General features: G+C 43.3%; 1 protein-coding gene across 1 annotated transcript in view; it reads right to left on the bottom strand.

Annotated features, from left to right (window-relative positions):
• The window catches only part of AK9 (adenylate kinase 9), a 110,540-nt gene that overhangs the window by 22,428 nt on the left and 68,779 nt on the right, over window positions 1-19,333 (bottom strand). Inside the window, exons 27-29 of the mRNA XM_054722063.1 lie at window positions 17,021-17,145; window positions 13,868-14,087; window positions 11,870-11,935 (exon numbers count right to left, since the gene is read on the bottom strand). Of these exons, the coding sequence (XP_054578038.1) occupies window positions 11,870-11,935; window positions 13,868-14,087; window positions 17,021-17,145 (411 nt within the window). The remainder of the gene's footprint in view (window positions 1-11,869; window positions 11,936-13,867; window positions 14,088-17,020; window positions 17,146-19,333) is intronic.

Consider the following 19,333-nt stretch of genomic DNA (forward strand, 5'->3'; position numbering starts at 1 on the left):
TTGATTTTTTACAGGAGGAAGGGAGAGGGATAGAGAGTTAGAAACATTGATGAGAGAGAAACATCGATCAGCTGCCTCCTGCAACACCCCCTACTGGGGATGTGCCTGCAACCAAGGTACCTGCCCTTGACCGGAATCGAACCTGGGACCCTTCAGTCCACAGGCCGACACTCTATCCACTGAGCCAAACTGGTTAGGGCTACTTTGACAATTTTTAATCCTGAGCTTCGATTTTCCAAGGATCATTGGAAGTGGGGTGGGAGGAGCCCACACTATCATCTGGGGACATTTTAGTTGCAGATGAACTTGTGCTCACCTGAGTACTTGGATATGTATCTCTATTAACTACTCACCTGGGCTTAGTGCTGCACAATTCTGCTTACTTGCTGCCCGGCTCCCTGTCCTGGCTCTGCCTATCTTTCTTCTGCCTGTGACTGCTCTACATTTTATAGAAGGGACACAGGCACCAGAGAAGAGCCAGTGGGCAGGAAGAGAGACAAGATGATGCAGCAAGGAGTAAGAGTAGAGGGAAAGCCTCTGAGGAGGTGGAAGATATGCAATGTAAATCTTGAGATGAGGTGGCTGGCTTATAAAATATTCTTTAGTCACTTTTGGAGACTAAAGTTCCACACGAAGGCAAGATTTTCCTATGAAATGAATGCCTATAGTCACCTTGAGACTGAAGTGATTTCTAATAATAACATGTTTTATTTGCTGCTAAAAAGTCAGGCAGTAAAGGCAATGACTTTTGTTAAGGATGAGAGGACAACACTGGGCAGGGATTCATTTGGTTAACTAGTTGCATATCGTTAACTAGTTGCAAAAAGATGACTCATGGAGCTGCATATTCTGTTCATAGAGGCAAATGATGAAAGGCTCCTGCTTCTCTCCATAAAAGCCAGCTCCAGGGTCTATGTAGTCAGGATGGATTCGACTCAGGGTATCACGTTAACTGATTATAGCAATCACACTAAGTGATCTTTTAGATGCTATATTTTGTTTAGTCTTTCTTTGTCTGAGGCAGTAGCAGGACATATAAAATTTCTATCAAAGGGATTGAAAAAAATTACACAGTTTTAATCTTTGATTCATTTAAAATCTCAGAAATTGTCTTTCAAAAGTCAGTTTGTATAAATTAATTGTGTGGGATACATGGCCAATTTTATAAAAGACTAGAGGCCTGGTGCATGAATTCGTGCACAGGTAGGGTTCTTTGGCCTGGCCTACAATTAGGGCCGATTGGGGCTGGTGGAGGGGGGGAGGGTGAAGGGGGAGGGACCACAGGTGGTTGGCTTGCTGGGGGAGGTTGGATGTGGAAGCGCACTGACCACCAGGGGGCAGCTCCTGCATTGAGCGTCTGGCCCCTGGTGGTCAGTGCATGCCATAGTGACCTGTTGTTCAGTCACTTAGGCTTTTATATATATAGATTAAGTCTCAGGAGAGTTAATTTACAAAAACCTATTTAATTTATAAGATGGAATATTGAATCTTTGAATGAAAAATAATAAGAAACTTCATATTATAATATTAATAAATGGGAAAGTTATAAATTAAGAAAATTTATAAGATTTATGAATTTATAAAATTTATCCTGAAAACTAATTCTCTTAGGGAAAAGAAAATATAACTGAAGACTAGCAAAGAAGGGAAATTAAAGTACTATTAATTAGGGAAACTAGGTATTATTAAATTTTCCCATTTTCTAATGAAAAAAAACCTAGGCTCAGAGAGATTAAGTAATGCTCAATGTTATACAATAGCAACAAAACAACTGTAAGTTGAGTGCCTGCTATGTTTCAGCACTATGTTGGGCACTGGGTAGCCATCAATGAACAAATTCAGAAAGAACTGGAGATATTATACCAGTTTAGGTCAATTCCATCCCAAAGTCTGTAATCCTTTGGTAATTAATATGCCTGAGACATTTGAGGTGATTCTTAAGGGGACCACTAAGGACTCCCAAGGGCTAGAGGTAGTTAACTGTAGTTGGTCCCAGGTCAGGATGTCTATTTGTTTGTGTGTGTGTGTTTTAAATATATATTTTAAAAATGTATTTTTATTGATTTCAGAGAGGAAGGGAGAGGGAGAGAGAAAGAAAATATCAATGATGAGAGAGAATCATTGATTGGCTGCCCCCTGCACGCCCCCTATTAGGGATCGAGCGCACAACCCAGGCATGTGCCCTTTACCAGAATCCAGTCCGCAGGCTGACACTCTATCCACTGAGCCAAACCAGCTAGGGCTTATATATGTTTTCTTTTTATTTTTTTTTATTGATTTCAGAGAGGAAGGGAGAGAAAGAGAGGGATAGAAACATTAATGATGCATTGATCGGCTGCCTCCTTCTATATGCCCTCAGTCGGGATAGAGCCTACAACCCAGACACGTACCCTGACCAGGAATCAACTATGATCTCCTGGTTCATGGGTGGATGCGCAACCACTGATCCATACCAGCTGGGCAGGGTGTTTGTCTTTTTCATCCTAAACATTAGCATGACTCATTTGACAGAGTAGAATTTCAGAACATGTTTGTTCAGGGAATGAACATTAGGCCAGAGACTTTGTAAATTCTGTTCAGGGTTGATTCTCCAGTGCTAAAATAGCATCAGGCATGTAGTAAGTGCTCCATTAAGGTTTCTGATGAACTGACCGCATGAATGAAGATCAAAGCAAAAGAAGAGGGCTCTTGTTCCTTAGATGGTGCCATAACTTTCTCAGTCTAATAGTTTAAGATCAACTTTTGGTTACAAATACTTTGGACAAAGAAATAATTCTTCCAGCCCCTCTTCTGCAATGTTTTGACCCACAGTTACAGTTGGATTGTATCAGGAGTCTTCGAGCATGTCCACACCAGGGTGACATATGGTTGCATGTGTAGCCAGTCCTATTTTCTGTTATTCCTCTTTTGTTGCATTAAATTTTTATATAAATGGAAATCAGATTACAGAAGAGTCAGCCTTGAAAAGATGTTAAAAGGGTGCCTTAAACCAGAAAAAAATGGAAGGAGGCAGAGACTATCTTATTGTTTGCCTTGGTTACCAGGTTTACTTGTAAGTTGATCATATAAATACTAGTGGCCTGGTGCACGAAATTCTTGCACGGGGGTGGGGGAGTGTCCCTCAGTCTAACCTGCACCCTCTCCAATCTGGGACCCCTTGGGGGATGTCCAACTGCTGGTTTAGGGATCAGGCCTAAACCAGCAGTTGGACATCCCTCTCACAATCCAGGACTGCTGGCTCCTAACCACTCACCTGCCTGCCTGCCTGATCACCCCTAACTGCCCCCCCTGCCGACCTGATCACCACCAACTACCCCCCGCTGCTGGCCTGATCGCCCCCAACTGCCCCCCCCTGCCAACCTGCTCACCCCCAACTGCCCTCCCCTACTGGCCTGCTCGCCCCCAACTGCTCCCTCCTGCTGGCCTGCTTGCCCCTAACCGCCACTGCCTCAGCCCCACCACCATGGCTTTGTCCGGAAGGATGTCCGGAAGGTCTCCTGGAAGGTCTCCCAGTCTAATTAGCATATTACCCTTTTATTAGTATAGATGAGCTTTGGGTCCTTTACAGCTGGTCTAGTTACACCTCCTCTTTAACTCCCTTACCCCTGAACAAGTTTGGCTGTAGCATTTGGGTCAGCAAAGTCAATTTGGGAATAGCTCCTCTCTAAACAAAAATATCCATAGTCTTCAAGGTTTATGTTCTTTTTTAAAAATCAGCAGATGGCCGAAACCGGTTTGGCTCAGTGGATAGAGCGTCGGCCTGCGGACTGAAGGGTCCCGGGTTCGATTCCGGTCAAGGGCATGTACCTTGGTTGCGGGCACATCCCCAGTGGGGTTGTGCAGGAGGCAGCTGATTGATGTTTCTCTCTCATCGATGTTTTTGGCTCTCTATCCCTCTCTCTTCCTCTCTGTAAAAAAAAAAATCAATAAAATATATTTAAAAAAAAAAAAATCAGCAGATGGAGAGGAGATGTACTGAGCATGCTGCACAGAACATGATCCAGGGTTCACTGACTCTGCCCTGTTGCATCCTTTATTGCAAGATAATCTATATTTTAGTTGCAGCAGCTTCACAGCCTCCCTGTATGGACCTCAATCCCAAGCTCCAGCCCATCTCCTATGGCATGGCTGGAAGTGTGAAAGCAGAACTAAAACTCCAAAAGAAGCATAGTTTAATGCAGTATTATATTTTATATTAGATTATTCAAATATCTCTAGTGGTTTTCTTTAATTTTTTTTCAGATTTCAAAAATAATAACAGCTTGTGATCGAAAAAATGGCATCAGAATAGACAGACGTGTACCGAGCTTTGTCCCGGAGCAGATAGAAAGAACAGCTGAGGGTCTCATGGGGAGTGTTTGTTGGTGAGTTGAGGGACAGCTATACTCCAGGAGATGGTGGGGGACTGCTGGACGGGGCTCCCTGACCGGGCAGCCTCCACTGCTGCTGGGTTCCCACCCAGAGCGACCGGCTTGGATGCGGAGACCATGTCATCTTCAAGGGGAAAGTGGATGTTATCGGAAGCCTGAAAATCTACAACTATGGCACCCACCGAACAGCTGCAAACCGCAGAACACTGGTCCCCGGTAGGCTTAAACACACAGATTCGGAGGAGCTCTACACTCCACCACGGAAAGGTGAGATTTTGCTTGAGATAAGGTGAGGTCTCTGGTCCTGGCAGGAGAGAGAAATGCACACACTGCAGGAGCTGGAGAAGCGGGGGAAGTCTGCGCCTGGAGAAATCTGTGGCTCTTGGGGCTGGCATGATCCGTGAATGTGGAAAGGGGTCCTCAGAGCTGCTAACAGAAGGGAACTCTAGAAAGCAACCCATTTTGATCTGATGCAAAAGGACAGCCTAAAAATTTTACAAGTGTGCTGGCTGCTTAGACCCAAGGGGGAAAAAAAGACTGCACAGACTTGTGCACAGACCCGGAGTTTGCACACTTATGCTGGCTCTTTTTTTTCTGTTTTATTTTTTATTTTTCCTCTTTAAATCAATCCTTGCTTCTGATTACTAAGCCCAATACATAGGATCACCCAACTGGGGACACTCTAAGAGACTGCAGGGGAAAGTTGTTTTTCTGGAACCTGGGGATCAGAGCGGGGAATGGCCATTGGAGAACCAGCTCTGGGGCAACCCACCCACAAACCGGTATTGAGTGCCACAGGGAAAGCAGAATCTAAGCACTGGCTAGAGAGGACCTGTAGAGCCAGAGATCAATCCAGAAACACAGCCACCCAGGGGTTGAATCACAAATTGACTCTTGTGTAAACACAAATAAAGAAATACTAGAAATTAAGACACACTGCCTGCTTAAAAATCAGGACTGGCTTACAACACTGAGGAGCAGTCCAATGCAGGGAACTGCAATACTGTCCTGACTAGGAAACAGGCGTGCCAAACAGAACAGAAGAGGAAGTGAATGACCTTCACTACTGCACATTTTATTTTTTTTTACTTTTTTTTCATCTTTTACTTAAGAAACTAATTCTTTTTCTTTTTTCCTCACTTGATTTTTTTCCTCACTTTTTAATTATTACATTTTTATTTTCAATCAGTATTATTACTACTACTATTTTACCTTTTTTTTTAAGTGTCATTTTATTTTCTCTTTATTTTACTTTGGGATTAATGTTCTACATTCTATTTTCATCTTTTTACTCTATCTCAACTTTACTTTTATGCCATCACTCTCTTACTAACTTTCCCCCTTTTGTTGTCCTGTTTCTCTTACCCTTTTCCTGCTTTAGATTTTCCCTGTTCTTTCTTTTTACCCCCTGTTAAAATTTCACCCTACTTATATATCTAATTTCCAATCCCCTGCTTCAAGTCCATACACACTTCTCTCTTTTCTGTCTTCACTATCCTAAAATTTTTTTTCTCTCTGTCCTTTTGTTGTTGCTTGATTGTTGATTATATCAATTTTTTATGCTTGTTTGTGAGATTGTTTTGCTTATTCTTTTTTTTTGTTTTGTTTTGTTTTTTGCTTCTGTTTTTTCTTGCCTCACTTGATATTAGTTGTTGTTTGTAGTTTGTATTCATCTGCAGGTACTTGTTGCTGGCATTTGTTGGGATTAGTGGCTGTTCTATTGGAGTTTTCTCTCCATATATATAGTTTGTTCCCCTCTTCTTTCTTATTCTCTTTCTTTTCTCTCTTACTTTTTCTCCCCCTTTTCCCAATTTCATTTTTGTACTCCTTTCTTTATTCATTTTCTCTTCTTCTTTCTCTCCTATCCTCTAATTTGCCTTTCTCTGGTGGTCACCTTTATTTGGGGTTATTAATATCGTGAATACATTTCTGTTCAGTGCCTTGAGTGTTTTACCTGCTTGTGTTGTATTTTGTGCCTTTAAATCAATGCAGGAGAGAGAAAACTACATAACGAGACACCCAGAGGAGAGAGACCATGATGAGACAAAGAAAAAGCCCACATATGAAAGAAAAGCAGGCATCACCAGAAAAGGAAGTAAACGAAATGGAGGCAAGCAACCAGTCAGAGAAAGGATTCAGAGAAATGGTCATAAGGTTGCTGAAAAGAATGGAAGAAAAATTTGACAATATGAGTAAGAACAATGAGGAAATGAAGAAGAACCAAGAAGAAATGAAAAATGACATCGCTGCTGTAAAGAACTAAATAAAAAGCATCAAGAGTAGACTAGAAGAAGCAGAAGACCCCATCAGTGAGCTAGAAGACAAGGTAGGAAAAAATACCCAAGTAGAGCAGCGACTAGAAAAAAAAAAATCAAAAAGCAGGAGGAGAGCCTAAGGGAACTTTAGGACAACACAAAACAAAACAACATCCACATAATAGGGGTTACAGAAGGAGAGGAAACTGAGCAAGGAATAGAAAACCTGTTTGAAGAAATAATGACAGAAAACTTCCCTGATATAGGGAAGAAAAACCCCACACAAATCCAAGAAGCTCACAGAGTCCCAAGCAAAATGAGCCCCAAAAGACCGATGCCAAGGCACATTATAATTAAATTGGCAAACACCAACGACAAAGTAAGAATCTTAAAAGTGGCCAGAGAGAGACAGAAAGTTACATACAAAGGAACCCCCATCAGACTAGCAACTGATTTCGCAACAGAAACTCATCAGGCCAGAAGGGAATGGAATGAAATATACGAAGTCATGCAAAGGAAGGGTCTGAATCCAAGAATACTGTACCCAGCAAGGCTATCAATCAAAATTGAAGGTAAAATCAGGAGCTTCACAGACAAAAAAGGACTAAGGGAATTTATTACCACCAAACCAGCAATGCAAGAAATGCTAAAGGGTCTGCAGTACAAAAAAAAAAAAAAAAAAAAAAAAGGAAGCGAATAAGGAACACAAGGGTAAAGAATAAAAATGGCAACAAATAAGTACCTATCAATAATAACTTTAAATGTAAATGGATCAAATGCCTCAATCAAAAGACATATGGTAACGGATTGGATAAGAAAACACGACCCATTTATCTGCTGTCTTTAAGAAACCCATCCAGAAAAAGAGACACACACAGACTGAGGGTGAAGGGATGGAAAAAGGTTTTCCAGGTGAATGGAAATGAAAAAAAAAAAAAAAAAAAAGCTGGGGTAGCAATACTTATATCTTAAAAACTATATCTCCAAGTGAAGGACATAACAAGAGATAAGGAAGGCTACTTCATAATACTAAAGGGAGCAATCCAACAAGAAGAAATGACTCTGGTAAACATATACACACCCGATACAGGAGCACCCAAATACATAAACTCCTGGAGGATATCAAGGGAGAGATTGACAGCAATACAATCATAGTATGAGACTTTAATATCCCACTATCACCATTGGACAAATCCTCTAGACAAAAAAACCAGCAAAGAAACATCAATCCTAAATGACTCACTAGACCAGATGGAATTAATTGACATCTTCAGAACATTTCACCCTAAGCCACAGAATAAACATTCTTCTCAAGTGCACATAGGTCATTTTCAAAGATAAACCATATGTTGGGACATAGGCAAAGTCTCTTCAAATTCAAGAAGATAGAAATCATATCAAGCATCTTCTCAGATCACAGTGGCATAAAACTGGAAATCAACTACAATAAAAACAATCAAAAGAAAACAAACACACGGAGACTAAACAGCATGATATTAAACAATGATTGGGTTACCAGAGAGATCAAAGAAGAAATAAAAAACATCATGGCAACAAATGACGATGAAAACACAACAATCCAAAATCTATGGGACACAGTGAAAGCAGTCTTGAGAGGGAAGTTCATAGCTCTACAAGCCTACTGCAAAAAAATAAGAAACAATAGTAATAAATTACCTAACCCTACAATTCAAAGAGTTAGAAAGAGAGCAACAAGAAAAGCCAAGTGTAATCAGAAGGAAGGAAATAATAAAGATCAGAGGGGAGATAAATGACACTGAGACACAAAAAAATACAAAAGATTAAAAAAAAACAAGAGCTGGTTCTTTGAAAGGATAAACAAGATTGATGAACCTCTAGCCAGGCTCACCAAGAAGCAAAGAGAAAGGACCCAAATAAACAAAATCAGAAATGAAAGAGGTGAAATAACAACAGACCCCACTGAAATACAAAGGATTGTTAAAAAATACTATGAAGAACTCTATTCCAACAAACTGGACAACCTGGAGGAAATGGACATATTCCTAGAAAAATATAACCTTCCAAAACTCAATCAGGAAAAATCTAAACATCTCAATAGGCCAATAACTATGGAAGAAATTGAGGCAGTCATCAAAAAGCTTCCAGCAAACAAAAGCCTGGGGCCAGACAGCTTCACAGGGGAGTTTTACCAACTATTCAAGGAAGAACTAAAACCTATCCTCCTCAGACTATTCCAAAAATTTCAAGAGGAAGGAACACTTCCAAGTTCCTTCTATGAATCCAGCATCACCCTAATACCAAAACCAGATAAAGACAACACAATGAAAGAGAATTACAGGCCAATATCCCTCATAAACATAGATGCCAAAATCCTCAACAAAATTCTAGCAAATCAGATTCAGCAGTAATCAGAAAGATCATACACCATGACCAAGTAGGATTTATCCCAGGAATGCAAGGATGGTACAATATCTGCAAATCAATAAATGTGATAAATCACATAAACAAATTGAGAGATAAAAATCACATAGTCATATCAATTGATGCAGAAAAAGCATTTGACAAAATCCAACACACTTACTTAATAAAAACTCTCAACAAGGTGGGAATAGAGGATCATACCTCAACATAATCAAAGCCATCCTCTCTAATAAAAGAGTAATATTCAAATTAACCATCACTCTGTCACAAAGCCACACCCACCAGCCAATCAGGGCGAGTATGCAAATTAACTCCAGCTAAGATGGCTACCAGAAGCGAGGCTTGGGTTTCCCCGGCAACAGAAGAAGCCAAGCTTTCCACACACACTGGCAGGCCCAGGCCTCCACCCAAGGATACAAAGTTTCAATTATAGAAGATAAACAAATCCAAACAGAAATGGCTGCTGGCCACGGAGTGAGCAGGAGTCTTGGCTCCACTCCAGGCTACAAAGTTTCAATTGTAGAAGATAAATAAATTCCAGATACCAGGGCCTCTGCTTGGGTCTCCGGGGAGCATGGCTGGCCTGCAAACCACCACAGGCCCCTCACCCAGGCCGACCCACGTCCCAAGGGAACCCCACCCTGATCCAGAATACCCTTCAGGGCAAACCAGCTGGCCCCCACCCGTGCACCAGGCCTCTATCTTCCTATCTAATAAAAGAGTAATATGCAGATTGACCATCAATCCAACACACAATATGGCTGCCCCCATGTGGACACAAGATGGCCACCACAAGACAGCCAGCAGGGGAGGGCAATAGGGAGGCACCAGGCCTGCAAGGGAGGGCAGTTGGAGGCAATCAACCCTGCAGGAGAGGGCAGTTAGGGGTGACCAGGCCGGCAGAGGAGGGAAGTTGGGGGCAAACAGGCTGGCAGGGGAGCAGTTAGACATCAATCTGGCTGGCATGGGAGTGGTTAGGGGGTGATCAGGCTGGCAGGCAGAAGTGATTTAGGGGCAATCAGGAAGGCAGGCAGGCGAGCAGTTGGGAGCCAGCAGTCCTGGATTGTGAGAGGGATGTCCGACTGCCCATTTAAATAGGCAGTCGGACATCCCTCGAGGGGTCCCAGATTGGACAGGATGCAGGCTGGGCTGAGGGCCTCTAGTATATGATAAACCCACAGCTAACATCATACTCAATGGGCAAAAACTAAAACCATTTCCCCTAAGAACAGAAACAAGACAGGGATGCCCACTCTCACCACTCCTGTTCGACATAGTACTAGAATTATTAGCCAATGCAATTAGACAACAAGAAGAAATAAAAGTCATCCAAATTGGAAAAGAAGAAGTTAAACTGTCCTTATTTGCAGATGACATGATATTGTACATAAAAAACCCAAAAGACTCCATAAAAAATAATCCTATCTAATAAAGAAGGAATATGCTAATTGACCATCATTCTGTCACAAATATGGCTGCACCCACAGCTGAGGCCAAGTTCCCATAAGGAGCCTTAACGAGCAATCAGCAGGGACCTGAGGCTACACCCTCCCCCTCCCCCGTGGGGCTTGACAGGGGATCTGAGGCTGTGCCCCCCTCCTGGCGGGGCTTGACAGGGGACCTCAAAGTGTGCTTCCCGTCCTGGTGCTGGGCTAGGGGACCTCAGGCTTCTCCCCTCACCCCAGCGTCAGGCCAGGGGACCTCAGGCCATGCCCCCCACCAGGTGGGGCTTGACAAGGGACTTTAGGCCATGCCTCCCACCTGGCAGGGCTTGAAGGGGGACCTCAACGTGTGCTTCCCATCCTGTTGCTGGGCTAGGGGACCTCAGGCTTCTCCCCTCACTCCAGCGCCAGGCCTGGGGACCTCAGGCCACGCCCCCCACCAGGTGGGGCTTGACTAGGGACCTCAGGCTGCACCCCCCCACCTGGCAGGGCTTGACAGGGGACCTCAAGGTGCACTTCCTGTCCTGGTGCTGGGCTAGGGGACCTCAAGCTGCTCCCCCCAACCCCCGCGCCAGGCCGGGGGACCTCAGGCCTTGGCCCCCACCAGGTGGGCTTGACAGGGGACTTCAGGCCATGCCCCCCACCCTGGCACCAAGCCAGGGGACCTCAGGCCGTGCCCCCTGCCCCAGCACCTGGCCAGGGGACCTGAGGCTGCGCCCCCCTGCCTGGCTGGGCTTTACAGGGGACCTCAGGCTCTGCCCCCCCCACCCAGCGGGGCTTGATGGGGGACCTCAAGACTCGGGGGGGGGGCTTGGGGGGGATAAGGGAGGCTGGGGGAAGGTCAATGGGGGAAGAAAAGGAGATATAGGTACTTTCTTTAAACAATAAGAAAAACAAAAATACAAAAGGAAATGATTAGATACGTTATGAACTATTACATATCTTGTAATGTTCTTGAATGATTTACATAAAATGGTTCAACATTAAAAAAAATAATAAAAGGTCATTGTAAACAGTCATGGAATAAGAAAAGGTATAAAAAAATAAAAATCAGGCCGGCTGGTATGGGTCAGTGGTTGAGCATCCACCTATGAACCAGGAGGTCACGGTTTGATTCCTGGTCAGGGAACATGGCCGGTTGCAGACCAGATCCCCCATGTGGGCATGCAGGAGGCAGCTGATCGATGATTCTCTCATCATTGATGTTTCTCTCTCTCTCTCTCCCTCTCCCTCTAAAAAATTAAGATGATATATAATCTCACTACTTGCACATAAACTCTATTTCATTCAATACTTTTTTAATGCATCTTTTTATTTTATACTGTTGACACATACACACACACAATGGGTGTCCTGCTTTTTTTAAAAAAATATATATATTTATATATATTTTACTTACCTCCTCTTTCCTTCTTTTCTCTCTCTCTGCTATAAGTTCAGCCCTTCTTTTAGCAATCATATCATCCTATAAAAAACAGACATTAAAAAATTTTAATGAATAATGGAAACTAATCATCCCACTTAGGTTTGGGGGCTCACTGGCTCAGGGCTTTCCAATTGCAATCGGTTTAAATTCTAAGAGATTAGAGTGGTGCCTGAACACATGCTCTGGGGCTCAGGTCTGGGCCAGTAGGACACTGTTCTTTACATAGAGAACACTGTACCACAAAGAAATGCGAAGTACGCACAATAACACACATGCATATTTTTAGTCTATTTTTTTCTCTGATCCTTTCACTCAAATAAGTTGTGGTTAGTGAAGTTTAACTAACCATTGCATGTCTGCTAGATGCCATCACTCTTATGAGCACTGCAATAAATACTGTACATACTTATATTTTTCTGCTTAAAACATATCTGCAAAGCAGACAGTATTATCTACTCTATAGGTGAGTTAGCCAAGTCAGAGGATTTAACTCATGTAATGTCACAGGGCTAGTGGAGGATGATGTAAAAAACTTCCAGACAAGGAAATGGAAAAGCACATGGTATGTTGGGTGCTGCAGAGGAGGGTTTGTATTTGTTCTAACTAAGGAAAAAGGTTAGAAAAAGGATTTGGAACAAGATTGGTAGGCTTTCAATGACAGAACAGTAAGTTCAGACCCTAAGAGGGTGGCTTGATCAGAGTTTTAGGAGGAGTAGGCTGGAAATGACCAGAAGGATGGCCTAGGGGGACCAGAGATGGAGCCAGAGGGACGGTTGGGAGATCTCTGTCGGAGCGCTAGGTGTGGGCTGAGAAAGATGTGAACCAATGTGTAGAGGTAAAAGGTACAAACTCTTAGTTTGTGTGTTTCCCTCAGAGGGAATTGCTTTGTATATAAGAACTCAGGTATTCTATCTGGATGTCTATCACATTCAGTTTATCCATTCATTAGTCGATGGTCATTGGGTTGTTTCTACTCTGTGGCTATTATGAATAACGTTATTATGAGCATTCATATACATATTTTCATGTGGACATGTTTTCATTTCTGTTAGGTAGATTCCTAAGAGTGGAATTGTTGGGTTCCTATGACACTTTTGAACATTTTATGGAATACTCCTCACATCACAGTTTTAGAAAAGATGTTCTAAGCTAATATCTGTATCTGTTTCACCACAGGCTTACATAGCCTTAATGGATGGTATCATAATTCCAGGAGCTAGTGAAAAAAACCACTGATAATTTTAATTTTTTGTGTTTTAAGGTTTGCTTCACTTGCCGCCTCTTCCATTAGGTACCTGTGTCTGGCATAGGGATACTCTGCTGCTACTAAAATCTTTAATTTTATTTGCCATGGAGAGAGAAATATTAACATGTTGATAACCACATAGGTCTCTAATAAATCTTAACTCTTTAATTATAAGTATTCTTAATATTTGATGAAGAGTGTTTTCATATTGACTATGCTATTAAAATCAGAAAACTACATTTTTGTAAAGACCACTTTATACTTTAACTAGAGGCCTGGTGCACAAAATTTGTGCATGGGTACAGTCCCTAGGCCTGGCCTGCGATCAGGGCCATCTTCCCCAGCTGCCTGTAGCTAGCCCCACCCCCCGCTGCCATCCACCTGACGGCCAGGGGGCGGGACTGAGAGGTCAGCCATTCCTGCCTGCTCACCAGCCCTACCCCGCCCCTGCCTCGGGTTGCCCTCTGTGTGTGGGGAGACCGGCGGGGTGGGGGCCCTGGCCTGGAGCCATCTGCATCCCTCAACACCCATCCCTGGTTCCCCGTTTGTTATCGGGCAATCAGAGCCTGCTGGCCAGGGAATGGGACCAAGAGGTGGTCAGTATGCCTGATAGTGACTGGTTGAGTGGTCATTCTGCTGTTAGGGCCAATTTGCATATTACCCTTTTATTATATAGGATAGATGCAGAAAAAATTTACTCTCATACTATTTTATAAGATACATACCCTGATTTTTGCCTTCATTTCTTTCATGAGTATTTTCCTTTCTAATTTCTTCCTTTGTTTCAGTTTCCACTTTTCAATTTGGGAAGGCAGGAGCCGATCAGAAACATCTTGATCATCAATTTGTATTAAAACAGCAGCATCTGGGAAATATCCACGTTCCCCTAGAAACTGGGCCTCATCAGGATATCGTGGGAAACCATCTAATATAAAACCTGTGGAACTAGGCATGAATTACATAATTTATTTTAAATACTATATTATAAATACTAGTTTAAAAATGAAAAAAGTATGATAAATCTCAACTTTTTATAAGATGTGCAATGAGTAGTTTAAAAAGTAGTATCTCTTAGTTCTTTTAATATTTCTACTTGCATAAACATGATGTGTCTTCTCTCAAATGCATTGAATTAAATTAAAATTATAATATTTTATTCTTATATTTATAATGTAGATAAGTTCTCTTTAATTATAAACAGTCTTAATATTTGATGAAAATTAAGAGAAAATAAATTCTCTGCCTGGGAGGAATGCCCAGCCTAATGAACTTGTTACCCTTTATAAAAAGGTAGGTCTGACGAGCTGACCTTTAGCGGGAAGCCACCCTTCAGTAGTTTTTCTTTTTGTAATGCTTCCTTTCATGAGACAATTCGTACTTCCTTCCCTGGATCCCCTTGTAACTCATGACAATTATGAATGTACTAGGGGCCCGGTGCATGAAATTTGTGCACTGGGGGTAGGGGGGTCCCTCAGCCAACCTGCCCCCTCTCACATACTGGGAGCCCTCAGGGGATGTCCTACTGATGGCTTAGGCCCGCTCCGAGTACCAGTCTGCCCTCCCTTTGTGGGAGGCAACCGGGCTGATCAGGGGAAAGCACCAGCCCCATCACCCCACTGCTGCAGCCACTGCCAGTCACCACAGCCACCAAGGTGTTTTAATCAACATGGACTCCAGTCCCTTCACCAAGAAAAAATGACAACTTTCTTTAGGCATTTTCAAGATGTGTCTTTCATAGGATATGCATTTCTTTCTTTCTTTCTTTCTTTCTTTTTTATCCTCACCTGAGGATATGTTTTCATTGACTTTTAGAGAATGTGGAAGAGAAAGGAAAAGACAGAGAGAAACATCAAAGTGAGAGAAACACTTTGATTGGTTGCCTCCTGCATGAGCCCTGATCTGGGCCCCGGCCAGGGAGGAGCCTGCAACCTAGGTACATGCCCTTGATCAGAATCAACCCAGACCCTGCTGTCGGCAGGCCGAGGCATTATCCACTGAATCAAACCGGCTAGGGCAGGATATGACATTTCTTAGCCCTCCAGCAGTGGACCTTCATTTTTTTCTCCATAAGCATGGTGGAAAAACCCTAGATCACCTTTTTGGATTCTTATTACCCAAGTTACTAAGAATATTACCAATGGCATACAGGAAGCTTAGCCAATGTGCAGTCAGAAAAGGTGTTTCCTCTATAGTTCACACCAATCGCAGGCTGGGCCCTGCCCAGGCCTAAAGCCTCTGGCCTAAGCTTTAGGCCTGGGCAGGGGCCCTCCAGCTCCTTCTGATCGCCGGCTTAGTCCCTGCCCAGGCCTGCCCAGACTGAAAGCCTCTTGGGCAGGAGTGGAACCCCAGCTCCCTGCAATCCATCGCAGGGGGTCCGCTCCTGCTCCCTGCGATCGATTGCAGGGGGTCCGCTCCTGTACCAGGCCAAAAGCCTCTGGCGGAGGCTTTCGGCCTTCAGCAGGAGCGGAGTCCCAGCTCCCTGCAATAGACCGCAGTAGGTCTTCTCCTGCTCCCTGCGATCGATCGCAGGAGGTCTGCTTCCGGCCTTGAGCAGGAGCGGAGCTCAAGCTCCCTGAGATCGATTGCAGGGCGTCCGCTTTCGGCCTTGTCCGCTTTCCAGTGCCTATGTATGCAAATTAACCGCCATCTTTTTTGGGTTAATTTGCATAGTCACTCTGATTGGCTATGGGCATAGCAAAGGTACGGTAAATTTACATGTTTGTCTATTATTAGGTAAGATGTATCCTGGTTCATATGTATTAAGATGATTATAACCAAGTAGGCTTATCAAACTTGTTTATGTATGATGAAACTTGAAGAATCATGAAAATAACTAGAATGTTAACACATTTTCATTGTGAAGTAACTAACTATAAAACAATCAGACTTTGCCCTAGCTGGTTTGGCTCAGTGGATAGAGCTTTGTCCTGGGAACTGAAAGGTCCTGGGTTTGATTCCAGTCAAGGGCACATGCCCGGGTTGTGTACAGGAGGCAGCTGGTCAATGATTCTCTCTCATCATTGGTGTTTCTATCTCTCTCCCTCTCCCTTCCTTTCTGAAATCAATAAACATATATTTAAACACACACACGCACAAAAGAAACAAATAATTAGGCTTTGAGAACTTGGCCTTGCTTAATTGAGAAAGTCAATATTGGTCCCCTTGTGCATGAAAGTTTATTATGCTTATCTAAAATTTGGTTTGTTTAAATATTTATATTTAGATATATGTTTTCTTAATATGAACAGGGCTTCCATGAACATTTGACAGTTTCAGCCCTTAATTGGCATTTAAAATATTTTCTATCTTATTAAATGGGCAAATTTCCATAAAAATGGCCACACTCCCAAATATTTTGATTCAATTACTTTGGGTTGGGGCTTGGCATCAGTATTTAAAAAATAATTTCCCAGCCGTAGCCAGTTTGGCTCAGTGATAGAATGTCGGCCTGGGGACTGACGGTTCCTGGGTTCGATTCTGGTCAAGAGCACATGCACAGGTTGCAGGCTCGACCCCCCAGTTGGGGGTGTGCAAAAGGCAGCCAATCAGTGATTCTCATCATTGATGTTTCTATCTCTCCATCCCTCTCCCTTTCTTTTTGAAATCAATAAAAATAAATATATAAAAATAATAATTTCCCAGATATTTTTAATCAGGAACTGGGGGGGGGGGGGGTGGTGTCCCTCAGCCCAGCCCAGTACTGAGGGACACCAGTAATTATAATAATAATTTCCCAGATAGTTTTAATGTATAGAATTACTAATTTACATGAGAGTAAAGAAGAAAAATTTTAAACTTATGTTGTATTACAGTTTAGAGTTTTGAGAATAAGGCAAATAAAAGTCAATAAATATATAATCCTATATAAATTAAGATACCGTATTGGTTCTTTATGCCACCACTCAGAAAGAATGTTGTCTAGAATTTCGGGAGGCAATGGTTCATTTTCCATTAAACATAGTCTGATTGCTTCTTCTTCTTCTGTAAATTGCACTTCTGAAGGCTGAACATAAAAATCAGAAAACAAAACAAATTAAAAACTCTATATTAATAAACAATACTCTATTACATAGTTGATTAAAATGACATCCGTTTTTCTCAGGACATTTTTTTATACTGTTGCTTGTAAACCTTTTAGTATTTGTGCTTTTTTCTTAAACCAATATGTTATATGGTTTTAAATATTAAATAATATCTACTGTAGCTAAGAGGAGCTACTAGCGATGAGCATAACTGATTTTCATACATGACCTCAGGATATCTGTTTCATCACTTTTTGCTAAAACCTTGTTCAATCTAGAACTGATTTTTGTCATCTATCTTATAGTTACTAAACCAATCCTGATTAAAGGATGGACTAGGCAGGCAGTCATCTGAAATACAAGTCTGTACCTGGATCCAATTACAGTGGGTCCTTTGAGAAGAAAAGGGTCTAGCTATATTGGAAATGGTTAAAAAGTGAGTTAGAATTACAACTGATTAGGTAGATAGAAACCACCTAAGAGAGCCATACAAACTTTCTTATGAAGATCATGAGAAATTAATACTTTGAGATTCCCATTGGCACTGGGGCAGATTTTTATGATACAAAAAAAGAGCCCTGTCGGGTATGGTTCAGTTTGTTGGGCATCTTCCTGTGCACTGAAAGGTTGTCTGCCAGTTCTATTCCTGGTTAGGGCACAAGCCCAGGTTTCAGACCGATGCCCAGTGAGGGATCTGCAGGAGGCGGATGATGAATGTTTTGCCCTCACATCGATGTTTCTCTCTCTTGTTTCCTCTATCTATCTATCTATCTATCTATCTATCTATCTATCTATCTATTTATCTATACAAAACAAAAACACAGAGAACACAATAATAAAAAGCCTTAGAGTCTAGTTCAGATATCCTATATAAGGGCAATATGCAAATTGACCATCACTCCAAAACACAAGATGACCACCCCCATGTAGACAAAGATGGCCACCACAAGATGGCTAGCAAGGGAGGGCAGTTGGGAGAGACCAGGCCTGCAAGGAAAGGCAGTTGGGGCAATCAGTCCTGCAGGGGAGGACAGTCAGGGGTGACCAGGCCTACAGGGGAGGGCAGTTGGGGGGACCAGGCCAGCAGAGGAGGGCAGTTGGGGGGGACCAGGCCTGCAGGGGAGGGCAGTTGGGGGAGACCCAGGCCTGCAGGGAAGGGCAGTTGGGGCGGACCAGGCCTATTGGGGAGGGAAGTTTGAGGGGGACCAGGCCTGCAGGGGAGGGCATTTGGGAGGGACAAGGCCTGCAAGGGAGTGCAGTTGGGGGGGACCAGGCCTGCAGGGGAGGGAAGTTGGGGGTGACCAGGTCAGCAGGGGAGGGCAGTTAGGGGCAACTGGGCTGGCAGGGGAGGACAGTTGGGAGTGACCAGGCCGGCAGGGGAGGGCAGTTAGGGGCAATCGGGCTGGTAGGGGAGCAGTTAGGTGTCAATCAGGCTGGCAGGGGAGTGGTTAGGGGTGATCAGGCTGGCAGGCAGAAGCAGTTAAGGGCAATCAGGCGAGCGGTTGGGAGCCAGCAGTCCTGGATTGTGAGAGGGAATGTCCGACTACCCGACTAAACGGGCAGTCGGGCATCCATTGAGGAGTTCCAGATTGAAGATGGTGCAAGCTGGGCAGAGGGACACCACCACCCCGCCCCCTGTGCACGAATTTCATGCACCAGGCCTCTAGTATCAAATAACATAGTCCAAAATTAATGCTATACAACATTCTTTTTAGGGAAAGCGTTTCTGGTTTTTATTGGAGTCATGTGAAACAGTAATTTTATATTAAAGACTTGAGGCCTACTGCATGAAAATTTGTGCACTGGAGGGGGTGGGGCCACTCTGCCTGACCTGCCCCCTCTCACAGTTTGGGAGCTCTCAGGGGATGTCCTACTGATGGCTTATGCCCGCTCCCTGTGGGAGAACAGACCTAATCCACAGTCTGGCCTCCCTCTGTGGGAGGCGACCAGGCCTACCAGGGGAAGGTGCTGCCCCTATCATCCCGCCGCCGCTGCTGCCTGCCCTTGGCCCTGTAGCCGCTGTGGCTTTGTCTGGAAGAACATCTGGAAGGATGTTTGGCTGTCTGGTCTAATTAGCATATTGTGCTCTTATTATCATAGATTAGCAGAAAGATTTGTATCTAACATGGGGAGGATGCCTCTTAAATGACTTCTATGGGCTAATTTTTT

This window comes from Eptesicus fuscus, chromosome 10 (assembly GCF_027574615.1).
Source record: "Eptesicus fuscus isolate TK198812 chromosome 10, DD_ASM_mEF_20220401, whole genome shotgun sequence".
Lineage (NCBI taxonomy): Eukaryota > Metazoa > Chordata > Mammalia > Chiroptera > Vespertilionidae > Eptesicus > Eptesicus fuscus.